Below are 16,012 nucleotides of genomic sequence, written 5' to 3'. Positions count from 1 at the left end.
TTGAATAATTATATTTTAATTTTTATTATTTTAAAAATCCAATTAGGTAGGTATATTTTTATAAATATTTAGAATCTTACTTGAGAATTATCAAATTCAATGTCGTGTAGTGCCATTTTAGATAATTCATCAAATGGTATAAGACTTAATTCATTATTATTAAAATCTGGCAATAAAAATTTGTACCTAAAAAAGACAAGAAAATATGCACCAAAAATATTAAAAAAATTAGGGTTTTTGAATTTTCTGAACTAACTGATCTATTTGTTCAACTGTCCATCTGCTTAATACATTGGGATACGATTGATTAACTGCCAAATATGACCATGATTTTCGAATACTTTTAGGTAAATTCCTCCAATCATCATGTGTATGTTTATTGCACAGTATCCTATTGTTTTGTTTTTGTTCTACTTCAGACAATAAAGTCAACCTATTATATGTGATATAAATATATATATATTTTGTATAATAAATTATATTTATGCAGTTTGAATATCAATAAAAGTTTTAAAATCTTTTTTTAATCGTAACAATATTAATATAGATAATAAATTAAATATTTAATGTACCTACCTATATAATGTAACTATGGTACTTACAGTCTTGTGCTAATTGGTTTAGTTCTAGTCAGCACATATGGAACCCAAAGTCTGGCTAAAGTATAACCACATATATTAGATAACTTTTGAAATTTGCCATCTCTAACATCATAATTCCATTTATAAACTGTTTCGCCTATGATATCGAGTGTTTTATAATTTCTTATCACTTTTGGAATCAACTAAGTAAAATATTAACATAAAAACGGATAAATAAAAATATAATATGTTTTTCTTACAAAATTCAAGAACTCATTGCGTTGTTGATCAGTTTGAATAGATTGGAGAATTTTTTTAGCAATTAATGTATCATCTTCATGTGTGGTTAAAAGAGTGGCCAAATGAGTACCAGATAAAGTTTGCAATTTGTAAATCTAAAAATATTATTGTTGAAAAATATGATGAAAATATATATTATATACTTACAGGTAAAAAATATAAAAAATTAATTGGAAGTGTCACGATTTCTTCAATGGTGAAATCTGTTAAAGATCCAGACAACAACTTTATATGGAGTTTGTGTGGAATATCTTCAAATAATAAATTAAGCTGAGTTTGATATTCAATATCTTAAAAAAAAAGTTTTTATTATATGATAGTTATTTCATCATTAACTTTATAGTAAAATAAAATACCATTTAAACCACCACAATTTTCTGATTCATTCGTTTTAGATGAGCAAAATAATGAAGCACCATTTACATAAAAATTAACTTGCAATACTATAAGATAAAAATATTTACATTTTTTAATTTTAGAAACTATATATAAAATAATGTAAAGTAAATTTTATAAAATAATAATTTATTACCTGAAAATATTAAAAAAATAAGTATAAAAAAATAGTTTTGTGAAAACCACATGTTTTTATAAATTGTAAAATGAAGTGAATGGCGCGTGAAAAGCAATATCAATGATCGGCAACTATTAACTATTGACTAGTTTATTGCATACAGAATTTCCAAAGTCATGATTTGTATTTGCTGTTTATATCCCAAATTTAAATAATACTTATAGGGATCTCCCACAGTCAGATATCTTATCTAACTTATATTTATGAAATAATAATATTATAAGACCTATATCATTGATTTTATAAGTCATAAGTATATTGACAGCGGTTACGCGTATTCGGCCGCCATAAAAAAAAAATTAGACGTTGTTTTTCTTTGCATTCAAGAGGGGTATTATATCGGATAGGTAATAAACAGGTTTAACAGGCATTGATTTTGTAAATAATGATATTATATTTATATACTATAAAATCAATGATATGCATGTTGCACTGCGATAAGACACCGATAGCTATGGCTATATAATATAGTTGCAGATGAGTTTGTTTTGAAATTTCTTCAGGTTTTTTTAATTTATTCAACTTTTAAAAAATTGATCAGTGAGAATGACGAATGTGTAGAACATAAATATATTATATCACTTATGTAAAATATTTAAGAAGTGTAAAGATTATTCGATAATAACAAGAAAATCAAAACTCACAAAATTAAATATATTAACTCATATTTAAATTTTAAGTTTAATTATTTTTAAATTATTTATAGTTACTATCAAATTTTAAATTTAACAAAATAATTATACTAATTCATATTTTAATATTTTGAATTTAAAATCTATGTATGTGAATAATTAACATATTTGATTAGTTTTTTTAACAAAAATAATTGAAAACATTTTTAATATTTTACTATTATTGTTTTATTATTATTATTTTTTTTTTTATTATTATTTTTATAAAATTATATCATTTTGATTACGCTTCGCTGTTCCATTAAATGTTTAGTGAAAATATATTCTAAAGATAGGATGGAAAAAACAGGATGGTTTTTGTAAAGCTACTAACATTTGCAACCACGGTCTTAGAAGATTTATCTTCTAAGACAGTGTTTGCAACAATGCACTCTTATCCAGTGGCGTATTTTCAATTTTTTTCTGGTGGGGGGTCCACAGTTTATACATAACTAATATAAACTATGTATTATATTGTAATAGTTACATCCTTATGCAGTTTTTGGAGGAAGTTGAACTAAATATATAATGTAATAATCGTATAGTCTTATGTAATATTATATATAAATATACCTATATATTGTATTTAACATTATATATTATAAAGTATTGTTATAAAATAAATTCTAGTTGTCTCGATTTTTTTGGCCAACTCCTCTATCATTTCATTAATAGTAATTTCAACTTCCCTGTGAATGTTTAACATAGCCAATTCTGCAAATATGTAAGAATTTTAATTTATTATTTATTTTTTGGAGAGGTTCTGGGGGGGTCCAGTACCCTTGGACCCCCCCCCGTAAATACGCCACTGCTCTCATCTATACCTCATTAGGTAATCTTTATTTAAGTCAATCCATACAAATATGCAAATACTTTAAGTTCCTAGCCCTGGTAATGAATAATTATGTCATGATGATAAACAAAGAACATGAAACGTTTCAATTTGCCCAATTAAAATAATAACATAGTAAGACATTAATTTATTTACTTATCCTATAGGCTATAAGTTATCTATCAATAGGTTTAATGGAATAATAATATAAATCTAATTAAATAAATACTTATAATTTTATTGTTTGTATTTTTAATACTTTGCAGAACTTATTTATAAAAACATAAAATTGTATCTCAAATATAATGAACTGTAGTTTAGGGTGAATAGGAACGATTTGACGGTTTTTTATAGATTATGAGCTAAATTATTATGGTATGGATATCACGATAACCATTTTATAAAGATCACATATATAGAAATATATAATATACCAAAAATAAAGTTTATAAGGTTCGCCTAATAACGATTGTCATAAACCGGAGAGGAGCCAGTGTTTCCCAACTTTTAATGAACCGTGAACGTGTATTTAAAAGAGAATATTATCTGATTCTGAGTACAAAATAGTAAATAAAAATTTACAATTTACCGATTTTAGCATTTGATCATCGGACAAAGAATTGCCGACTTTTTTAAAATTTTTTAGAGTGGGGCATTTACCATAGTCTACCCCCTCCCCACAGATGATGCCCCTGAGGATAACCCTTCGGTGATAAATACGTTAAGTTAAAAAATGCCTATGACTAGTATTTATTTTCAATTAAAAATAGTTTACAGATTGTATAATAAAACAAATTAAAAACAAAAAAAAAAAAAATTAATTAAAAATAGAAGAAATCATTAAAGTTTTTTTTTTAAATAATGTACATTAATATTCAATATTTTAGTTTAATTTATATATTTTTTTTATATTATATTTTTTTTAAATCCAAAGTATTAAAATTTAATTAGGGTGAGTTTGAAACCACATCACTTCAGACTCGCCTATTGGTTTTGGTTTGATAACGGGAAAACCAAGGTCGAAAAAAATTCAGAAAATGGTTGTACAAATGTCATACTAAATATTGATGAAAATTTTCAAAAATTCCATATATATGGGGTCGAGGTGATATATCATACTTATATTATATTCGATAAGAAAATAAATTAAAGTTTGCATCTATAAAATTTCATCTTATAAAATTTATTAAATTACCATTTATTTTTAATTAATCAAGTTTTATCTTGTAAATCAAATATATTATTTTACGATTTTACGGTTATTTTATTATTAAATAAAATGATTCACATTAAAAAAATTTGAAATGTGTATCTTTTTTTTTTGGGCTTTTCACTTTTTCCTTGGTCTTCCCCTTGGCCTCTTTCCTCTTATCACATAAGTCAATGCTCCTTTCAGTACACTTCCATCGGCTCGCCAAACGTGGCCTGCCCATTCTATCCTTGTCCCTCTGGTAAATTGTACCACATCTTCTTTTTTTGTAGAGCTGGTATAGTTGGGTGTTGATTCTTATTTCCCATTTCCGTTCCGCATTGTTGAATACGGATCCGTACATTTTTCTAAGAATTTTCCTCTCGAATAGACGTAGTTTTTCATCATCGCCTTTTGTCGTTGCCCATGTGGCACATGCATATGTCAATACAGGGCGAATGTAACTTATGTATAGATGTTCTTTTGTTTTTTCTTGACAACAGTTTATATTAAAGAGGGTTCTTAGTACATAAAGGCATCGGTTAGCAGCGTCCAATCTGATATTTATCTCTCCGTGCATGTTGTTTTGGTTATTTAGAGTAGATCCCAGGTACTTAAACTCTTGTACTTGTTCGAAGAGAAATGTGTATCTTACATTTTTTTTTTTTTTTTTAATTTATTTAACACTAATCGGCAATTAAAAGATTTACAATAATAGGATATATACAGAAAAATTACAATAATAGTAATGATTAAAAACAAAACAAAGGTAAACATAGAAGTTTACAGTAAAATCTAACTAAATATTTAGTATAAATAAAAACATAACATGCTATGGTACAATAGCAACTAAAAAACTAAATAACTTATGTTAGTATATAAATTCAAAGTATAAGTTCGGGTCTAGGAGTTATTGAGTAATCGAAGCATTCTATGCAATGGATGGTTATGAGAGTAGTTGGAACGGTGAGAGGGGACAAGGTAGAGAGAGTGATTCTTAATATAATGGACGGAAACACGGAAAAAGGTAGAAGAAAGAAGGTCAGGGGCATCAACTGTGCCATTAAGAAGAGAGGTGATAAATAAGAGGTCAGCATCTAAACGGCGAGAAGCAAGATTAGGGATATTTAAGGTAGAACTGATGGACGAATAGTCATGGGGTGGATGATCAATCTTGAACAGAAAAGCAACGTAGGACAGAAATCGTTTTTGAACTAACTCTAAACGTAACTGGTCTTTAGCCAAATAAGGGTGCCATACAACTATACCATATTCCAAAATAGAGCGGACAAGAGAGAAATAGAGAGAACGGAGATAAGTGATGGACGTGAAAAGGCTAGTGTTGCGCTTTATAAAACCCAGAACTTTTAAGGCTCTACCAACTGTGATATTAATATGTTGTTCAAAAGAAAGAAAAGGGACTAGGTAGATCCCAAGGTCTTTAACTGAATAAACACGTTCTAGAGGGGAGCCACTAAGGGTGTAAAGGAAATAATAGGAGTTCGCTTTCTATGGAATGTCATACTACGGCACTCGTAGAGATTGAGTGTAAGGCCAATACGCTGAGACCAGAGACAAAAAGAGTCGAGATCAGACTGAAGCTAACGGCAGTCGCAGATGGATGTAACTTTAGAATAAATTTTAATGTCATCGACAAATAGAAAGACTTTGGAAAATGAAAGGTAGCTGTTAATTGAGTTAGTCAAAATGACGAACAGAAGAGGACTAAAATGTCCACCTTGGGGGACTCCTGAGGGAGTTATAGACGAGTCAGAAATAACACCATGAATTTTCACAAATTGCATTCTTGGACTAAGATAAGATTGGAGCCAAGATAGTAGTGGATTTCCAATACCAAGTGATTCTAGTTTGGAGATAATACGGCTATAGATAACCGAGTTAAAAGCTTTAACAAAGTCAGTGAACACGACATCAAATTGCAGTGGTGTAGTGATGGGGGACAGGGAGGGCACTCCTCCCCACGTGGCACTTTTTAGAGGGCGGAAAAATTTCACAGTAAATAATAAAATATATTTTGTAAATATTTGAACCATTTCATATTTTTAACGCAACTATAAATTCGGATAGAATGAAAAAAGCACGGAATTTTTCATTAACTACTTATTCTGTGTCGGATTCGGGAATTCCATTTCTTTAAATGATATTTTGTGCTTGGATTGTTTATGACTTATAATCAGCGAGAATGACTTCTATTACATATATATATATATATATATTAAGTTCAATAGTGTTTATTACGTCCCTTTAAGAAAGTACGTGATGCTTTGACAATTCAAAGAAAGTTTTATTCATGAATCTTCAGTTGTTTAGTTCATACTGTTTCGTAACTGTGATTTATGTGCAAATAAGTACGTGAAGTCGTTATTGGATAATTTTGTAAAAATTTGAATTTTCCGTTACGTTTACCTACATTCAACTATGTGAGTATTAAATATTTTATTTATATAATTGTATGTTGGACTGTCTGATATTTTGTTCAAGTTTAATTTATTAAAATCCGGCCATGTACGAGTTTTACACTCGTATATCCAGGGTTCCGAACAAATATTTACGATTTTCAGATTTTTGCCTATAGATAGTTATGGTGTAAAATATACCTAGTTTCTGAAATGTTCGATAGTTTCTTTTGTAACTAACTTTTATCATTACAATTTTTTTTTATTTTAGTATCAAAAATGAAAAGAATAAAAGAAATTGGGGCGGAATAAGATAGTTATAATAAGTATAAGTATCTTTAAGTAGGTTCTATTACCTACTTAAAATAAGGGTTCACCTCAACGATCACATAATTAAATAATACTTTTGTACAAAGCGCAACTAAGATAAAATATCTGGGAGGGCTACAGCTCTCCTATCAAAACTTAAAATTATCTGTAGATCATCCCTACTCTTATATACGAGTACCATATTAATATAGATATTTTAGTTGGATTTACTGCAATCAAGACCAAATTAAGGGGGGGGGGGGAGGTCAAGCCGGGGTGGTAGCCCCGGGGCCCAAATAATTTTAAGCTGATAAACATTTTTTATCATACTAAAATTAGTAGTCTTATAGACATACGAGTAAATTGTATATACCTATTAATTTTATAATTTTATATTGTAATTGACAATTTGTAAAATAATTAAAAAATGTATCGTTCTGTGAGCGTAGCAAGCGGCTTGGTAAAGCATGTTTTGTCAAAAGGGCCCATATAAAATTTCAGTCCCGGAGCCCAATAGATGCTTAATCCGGCCTTGATTGCAATGTGTCTTTTTGTACGTGCACTTTTATGAATTAATTATGCTATATGCAGTATGCCATGTATAACATGAAATATTTATGATGGGGCTAATCCCCCTCTCCCCCTTAGTTGCGCTTATACCTTTATACCTGTTATATCAATGGTTGAAGTAAGAATTTTGTATTAATAAACGTGATTATAAAACAAATAAATATTTTTATTTAAAATTTAACCTGTATAAATCAAAATAATGATGACTGTTCTTGCCGAAAAGTTCTCTAGAATTAATGTACATAATGTATAGTATAAATTAAATTGAAATATTTAATTAAGAAGGCAGCAACATTTCCTTCCGCCCCGGGCAGCCGCTACGCCACTGTCAACTTGACAATTAGACTCAAAGCTTTCAAGAATATATGATATGAAAGCCAGGGTACAAGTAGTAGTAGATTTTCCAGGACGAAATCCATGCTGGTCAGTTACTAGTATATGGTTAAGACTTCTTTTGATATTAGTGTATACAATAGATTCAGTTTAGAAATGTGGAGAGGATGGAAATAGGCCTGTAGTTAGAAACAAGTGAGGGATCATCAGATTTAAAAACAGAAGTAACAGAACAGGTCTTTCACACAGCAGGAAATTTACCCTCGTCGAGTAAGCGTCTAAAAAGCAGGAATATATGATACACTATAGAATCTTGACAATTAAAAAAGTAAACGCGCAGAAATGCCATCAGGACCATTAGAATTGTTGTTTTTTAATGGAGTTAAATGCAAGTTGTACATCATCAAATGTGAAGTGGTAATTAGAAGGAAACTCGAAGGGAAAGCTATTTTTTTTTTATGAGGATTAAAAGGTGAAGTAATAAAGAATTTATACATGGAATTGAAGTACTTAGATAGCAAATTAGCAGAATCACGAGGATTGTCAACCGTAGTGTTATCCCAACGTAAGGTGGAGGGTAACGCGTTGTGCTTGGTTAAATTTTTAGTATAGTTCCAAAAAGAAGAGGGATTACGCGTGAGCGAAATTTCTGTATGTTTTATATAGGACTGATAGTCTATCTTAGATGTGCGTTTGCATTTCACGCGAAGCTCAGAAAAAGCTAAGTAGTCTATAGGCAATTTAGACCGTTTAAAAAACTGCATGGACACGTTTTTCCTTCAAAACAAGATTTTTTAATGTTATGATTTTTTATAATTTGATATATAGAGAGTAAATATTGAAGATAATTAAATGAACAATAATTTTACTATTATGCATATGCACCATGTACATGGGTGCCCAGGGGCTAAGGCACCCATTGAAATTATTGAGGGGCTTGGCACCCTTAGAATATTGGATATTTATAACGTGTATTTATTATCTCTTAAAACTTTGTGTGATAATTATGCAGTATTAATAGAATTTATTGATAATATTTCAAAGGAAAAAAAATGAAAATGGAGCAAAAGCCAGTGGTATAACAAACATTTACTTAATTTTGACTTTTTATTTTATACGAAAGTAATGATTATTATTTTTGAAGGATTGAAATCCTAAATGCAGAACTTTAAAGAATATTTTTAAGTTTTCAAGAAACACAATTAAAAATTGAAAACATTATCATAATCGTGAAAAAACTAAGAGATACGGGATTTTATGACATAGGAACAAGTTTCAGTAAAATCTAGTGAGCTAATAAACTGAAAAAGCCAAATAAACTGAGAATAAAAAAAAATTATAAAAAATTATTTCAAGGTAATAGTGAAGGGCATACATTTTCATCAGTTAGAGAAAAATATAAAATTACATTTTACGAACTTCTAGATGTTACATCAGTGGCGTACATTCAATCTTGCTCAGGGGGGGGGGGGGTTAACAAAAATAATCTTTATCTTCTTTTTTTTCGTTGCACAGATAAATAAGATAAATAACTGCTATAAATAGATATTATTTTATACAACTTTTTTACCAATTTACAGTTTATTTTTTACATTACAGTAAATTAATAGCTATTGGAATATAAAAACAGCGTAGTTAACAAAACTTTTCAAACACCTATCAATATAATTATTTAATTATCATAATATTTGTATAGTTGTATATTTTAACCCTCCACAGGCAAGGCTACAAATCCCAACAGATCAGACAAGGGCGGTCACGGGTGACCAATGTAATTTTATATTAGAAATAATCAAACTTTTTTTATAAAAACTGAGGTATAGCAGATAAGCAAAAATATATCAGGCGATATATTTATAAAATATCTATAAAAGGGTATGGGATAAACCGGTGGATAGTAGTTTATGTTATTATCTAGTTATTAGAGTCATATCTCAGTCCGGTCACCCGTGACCGGGCCTTGCCTGTAGAGGGTTAAGTTCAAAGCGTAATAATGAATATATTACATATTATTATTACTACGAATATATTACACATCAATAATATTATAAAACAATTTTTCTTTTTTGGCCCTGGGGGGGGGGTTTGAACCCGGAAATCCCCCTCGTATGTACACCATTGTGTTACATTATCATAATTAAATAAACGATTTCAAAAAAAATTAATCATTTATGCGAACTTCAAAAATGTATAATTGGTAAAGAAAAAATTATAACATATGTTCCTTTTATGGGATTGATAATTGAATAGAGATATGTTTCTATATATTTTAAAATCAAGTAAAATTACTATAAACAATATACAAGATGCTATAGATGTATTTAAATCGGATAATTCGGTTGGAAGTATTTTAAGAGTTTAATTAACTTCTAAAAATTATTTCGACGGTTCCAGTATCGTCCTGTACTGCGGAAAGATCTTTTTAAGCACTACGAAGATTAAACATCTTTAAGGTCCACAACGACACAAAATCGTTTTAGCGATATTGCTTTATTGCATGTCCATCGTAATGAAGATATAGATATTGAGCAAATAGCTAACTCATTCACAAATTCAACTAATATACGTTGAAATACATTTTTTATGTAAACAGTCAAATTAAATCAATTTTTTTGTTTTACTTATTATTATTTATAAATAAGCTATCAATTTGGTATACATTTATTTGGTCTATGATTATTAATTAATTTAGTGTACAATATGATTAATATTGTTATATATTTAATATTTATATATACTAATAAAAATTTAAATGTTTTTAGTTAAGTAGTAAAATCATAACACCAATATGTGCAATTTGGAAAGCAAAAATTAAAATTTTAGAAGATTAAATTGTAACTAGCCCCCAAGGCAATTTCATTCATTTAAATTTTAGGTGGACATTGTTATTGATCAGGGGCTAAGCCCCATCTTCCAAATTGTGCATTTATGCTTATGATAAAAAGGTCAGACAAGGCACCCATTAAGTTTTTTAAAACCTGGTGCCTATAATATTATTATTTACTTATTAATAAAATGTACTATATCCACAACAAATTGTAAATACAGTGAAATGATGACGGTGAATAGTCGCACAGTGAATTATCACGCGGTAAATTATCCGCGATCCATTATTTTAATTAGATAAATATTTTAAACCGTTTGAATTCTTAGTGAAGTCCACTTGTAATCAATTTTCACGCATTTTTTAATATCCCGGTAAATTTCATTAAAATAATAATAATATATATATATATATATATATATATATATATAACAATAAATAAATAATTTATTAATTAAAAATATTATGGCTTGGTTTCACAATTTTAGAGGAAACAAAAGAGAAAAATATGAGTCGATATTAAGAAGACTTGAATCTCATTTCAAATTGATTTATAAAATCTTAATAACATCACCATGTTGGTCTGTGTGTTTGACAGAGGATATATCTAATTTAAAATGTCACATTTGCAATAAACAATAATAGACAATAGTATTGTATCACCATGATGATATTGCTAAATAATATTAAAAATATTACTCTTGTATAAATATAATTAACTGAAATATGTAAAAACTATCCAAGTCTTCCTATATCTTACTTTAACCATGTTTACTTAAAAATATAATTTTTTTTTTAATAAAACAAATATAAGAATTGCAAATTAAACTATCCAATAATTAATTTTAACTGTAATTAATAATTAGTAATATTTATTTGTTTTTATAAGATTATTAAAAATGCTTAAAATGTCAATAAACTATTTTTTTAGCATACACACAATTTTACTGTAGAATCTAGAATTTATAAATTTACATTTAGTATTAGACAAATATTATGAGTATAAAAATAGTAAGTGTTACAAGTAGGTGCTAAGTATATGTATATACAATTTAATATTAGAAAAACTAATCAAATATATCAGATACTTCAATAAAAAAAGAAAAAAAAAACAATAAATATAAAAAATTAAAGCATAAATCTATAAGTTTTAAATAATACTTAAATACAGGTTATAATAAAAGTTATGATATAAACTAATCAAATAACAATTTTCTAAATAGTAATTAAAATATATCTCTCATAACTCAAATTATTTATAATTTTGAACATAAATCATAAATAGCTAGTAATTTGTTTTCCCAACAATATTTTAAAATTATAACTACTAAGTGTAATAACATATCATTTTTTTAATGTTTATACCTGTAATAAAAATAAAAAATAAATAGTTTATACATTTAATAATATTGCTAATAAATGTACTAAATTGATGAATTTTTTTTTGAAAAATGTATCGTAAATTTAATTGAATATATATATTAGGGTGGCTCTTATTTTAGAACTTTATTTTTTTTTTATTTTTCACCCTCTCATTTTGTTCATTATAAAAATAAATTTGAGTTAAATTTGGCCATGATTACTAACCTCCTTCACATGCTACCAGAGGGTTGAACAATTTCGAAATAGGTTTGGGTTTTCTTTTTTTGAATATAATCAATTAACTATTCAACTAATCATAAAAATTTACATAACTTAAATTATAGATATTTATACTTTTAATAAAAATATATATAAAAAATGTACATATCTATAATTTAAGTTGTGTACATTTTTATGATAAGTTCAATACTTTATAGATTATATTACAAAAAGACAAACCAATTCTATTTTGCAATTTTTCAACCCCCGGGAGGCATGTGAAGGTGGTTAGTAATCATGGCCAAATTTAACTTAATTTTCTTCCATATAATAATGAACAAAATAAGGGGGTAAGAAATCAAAAATATTAATTTTTCTTCTTCATCTATAACTAAAGGCCACTTTAACATATATATTATACTTGGAGTGACCCTAATATTATACTTAATTATACTAATTATAATTTTTTTATGTTTATTATTTATTGCAAAATACATAAATAGATTACCTTTTATAAAGAGGACATTCATAAGTCAAAAATCTCATCCAACATTCTATTTTGAGTTTAAAACCACAAGATAAGGTTCTGAAAAAAAAAGTAATTTACTAAATTATATAAATAAAATATTTATCTATTTTTATTTTATTATGAAATAAATACCTTGAATACTCTTTTTTACATCGATACAAGGTTTTGTGTGATTGGTCATAATAATGACATAACTGTGAACAATGATGACCACAATCCATTATCATGTTACATACTTTTAAACATTGAACTTTATCAAAATCTCTACTACTAGATACATTTATGGTCCAATCCTTATGAATTTCACAACGTAAACCTAATTTGTTGCCTGTAAATAATTTTAGTATTATATTTAAAAATGAATAAATAATAGTTCTATTTATCACCAAGAGATTGTTGATTAATTAATATTAAACTGATTTCTTTCCATATAGAAGAATGTATAAGATTATCCATGTTTCCCATAACATATAATCCATTTCTAGCTCTAGATAGAGCAACACAAATGCGATTCTGAATATTTAAAAATCCAATATTATTATCAATGTTGCTGCGTACTAAAGACAACAAGATAATATCATTTTCTTCACCTTGAAAACCATCTACACATTCAATCCGAAAATCTTCTAAAACTGAACTTGATTCACGGATCTAGAAGTAAAATAATATAAAATAAGACTAAATTATGAATAAAAAAAACTTTATGCATAATTTTGTATTTCATATTTTCGGTTAAATATATAATTTTCACACAAATTACAACTAACTAGAGATCAAACAATTTACTAAAATAAAGAATAAATACAGTAGAACTTCAATTATCTGTTCTCTCACTAACCATTTTTCTTGATTAATCACTACTATTTGCACTGAAAGAATAAGTGATATGACAGCCAAAAAAGCATGTGGTATAGCCAAAAAAAAAATTAATAAACTTTTTAATCTTATAATTGTAATTACACATGTAATAAATAATTATTAAAAATATATGAATGTATGACTGGTAAATAAATGTATAGTAAATTGAAAAAAATAATGAATAATGCATGCCATTGTAGCGTGCCATCAGTTCAACCATTAAAGAATGGATGTGAGAGGATAAGTTTATTAAATAATTACTAGACTTTAAATATTTACTATTTATTTGACAAATTATTCTAAGTCCAAAAACATTTATTAACTGAACATATTTCTAAGTACAATAAATCATTAATCTATCTAGTGTGAAGGTGCTTGCTAAGCTTGGACTAAAACACATCTGAATATTGGTCTATTCTAACCCCCCTTATATACTCTGATTCTGTGGGATAAATTAATAAATAGAAATATTATAAATAGTTTACTTTTTGTAATTCTAATAACTCTTCACGATAAGTAACTAGTAAAGTAATTTGATGTTGATGATAACCTTGACTAAAAAGATATCTGGCGAACTTCATAAAAAAATTTACTTCATGACTATTTTTGTAACTATTAGAACCAATCACCTATAAATTTAAACATAAATAAATTGTTATAAAATAATACCACAATTAAATGTTTTCAAATATATAATATCAGATAACTATTAATAATGATCACATTGATATTAGTATTTATAATCAATGATAGAATATTAAAATAAAACATTTAAATTATTATAACATTATAAACTCTTACCAAAGCTTAAAATAAATTCTCTATAGCAGAAATTTTTAATAGGATTTTGGAAAAGGTCAAATATTAACTTTAAAAATTATTTTCAGGATACATAAATAATTAAATTAAATATATTAATTGATATAATGATTATCAAATTAAAAAAATAAATTATACTATTTTACAAATAGTTTATACAAATCATTAAATTAATTATCATTAAATTAGAATAATTATTATTGTATAGTTATATTTATTTATAATTTTGATATTGATTATTAGATTTTTTTTGATTTTATGATATTTTAATGTTAATGAACAAAATCTTTTTCTTTCATGATCTTGATAATGTTTACAGGTATTTTTGAAATTATTTATATTCAAATTAATATACTATCAACACAATATGTATGCTATAATGCATACAGAAAAAAAATAAATGCTGATTAAATAATTTTAAAATATATCTAATACCTATTTCATTGTTAAAAAAGTTATTCAATTGAAGTTTTTTTTTTAGTATACCATTTTGACAAAAATATTGCATCAATGTAATAAGATCACACAAATATCTAGTTTTATATTTTTTTACAATCAAGATCTTAAAATGTACTGTATAATTTTAGAATAAATTGAAAATTATTTGTAAAAGAATCATAAAGCAAATACTAATACTCTATAGGTATTACCATTGATTATAAACGCTAGTATTTATAATCAATGGTATTACTTACTTTTTCTTCGTGTATATTATGGTGAATAAAATATATATTCTTAGTTACTCCACGTATATCACTTCTATCCTTAACTATTTCATGATCCCTTAAGAATGGATAAATAGGTTTTATTAAAGCAGATATTTCAGGACGCATTCGATGTTGTGTATCTAAGGTGTAACATGGAAAACCATTTTTCACCATACGTTCAAATAATGAAACATCAAGATTAAAGAGTTTTGAAAGCCTAAAAGATGCAGTTCTTGGACGTAATTGTTTATGATCACCTAAAATCAAAGACATGTATTTAAAAAAAATTATAATTTATTATGAAATAATAAACTTTAAAATTAAATTTGACTTTATAGTTATAAAAATCACAATATAGATTTTAAATTTATTTGCATAGCAATACTTATCAGAAATTATATTAGTATGATAACTAAAATAAATTCATAGCATTTTTTCGAGATTGATGATTTTTTAAATTAAAAAATTAAAAATATATAAAACTACCAATTTAAAATCTACTATTTTTTTTTCCACTTCAAAGTTCAAAAGTTAAAGTTGCCTTCAGTATAAATGTTATATACAAAATTATAAATAATATTTGGTAATAAAATTATAAACAAAAATATTAAACACCTTGATTTAATATAATATTAAATAATTTACTCAAAAAATATTTAAAAAAGTTTTTGAATACTTTAGATTAAAAGATTAATAATACATACCAATTAAAATTACATGTTGGCAAAATTTCGTTAGAGATGCAACTACATGTGATTCTAAGACTTCAGCAGCTTCTTCTACAATAACTGAAATTCAAATCAGTTATTCAATTTTTTTTTATATGTATTTATAATCTAGTTTAAAATTATTATTAAAATACTTGATTAAAAACTTATTGATATTTTAATAATTTATATCATCTGTATTTAATTTAAA

At 26.3% G+C, this 16,012-nt stretch overlaps 1 protein-coding gene across 3 annotated transcripts; it reads right to left on the bottom strand.

Moving 5' to 3' along the window:
• Window positions 1–1,237: 1,237 nt before the first annotated feature.
• Window positions 1,238–15,882, bottom strand: LOC112681907 (NFX1-type zinc finger-containing protein 1-like; the record flags this gene model as incomplete). 3 transcript variants are annotated; one of them, XM_025552259.1, is given in 7 exon segments in its annotated part: window positions 1,238–1,324; window positions 12,690–12,767; window positions 12,843–13,038; window positions 13,097–13,361; window positions 14,054–14,197; window positions 15,083–15,351; window positions 15,799–15,882. In XM_025552259.1, coding segments are annotated over 7 exon segments (1,049 nt in total), but the record flags the coding sequence as incomplete, so codon positions are not given.
• Between the last annotated feature and the right edge of the window lie 130 nt (window positions 15,883–16,012).

Source organism: Sipha flava, unplaced genomic scaffold (assembly GCF_003268045.1).
Source record: "Sipha flava isolate LNK unplaced genomic scaffold, YSA_version1 19979_pilon_pilon, whole genome shotgun sequence".
Lineage (NCBI taxonomy): Eukaryota > Metazoa > Arthropoda > Insecta > Hemiptera > Aphididae > Sipha > Sipha flava.
Note: the sequence above shows the minus strand (reverse complement) of the source record. Positions and strands in the feature narration are given on the sequence as shown.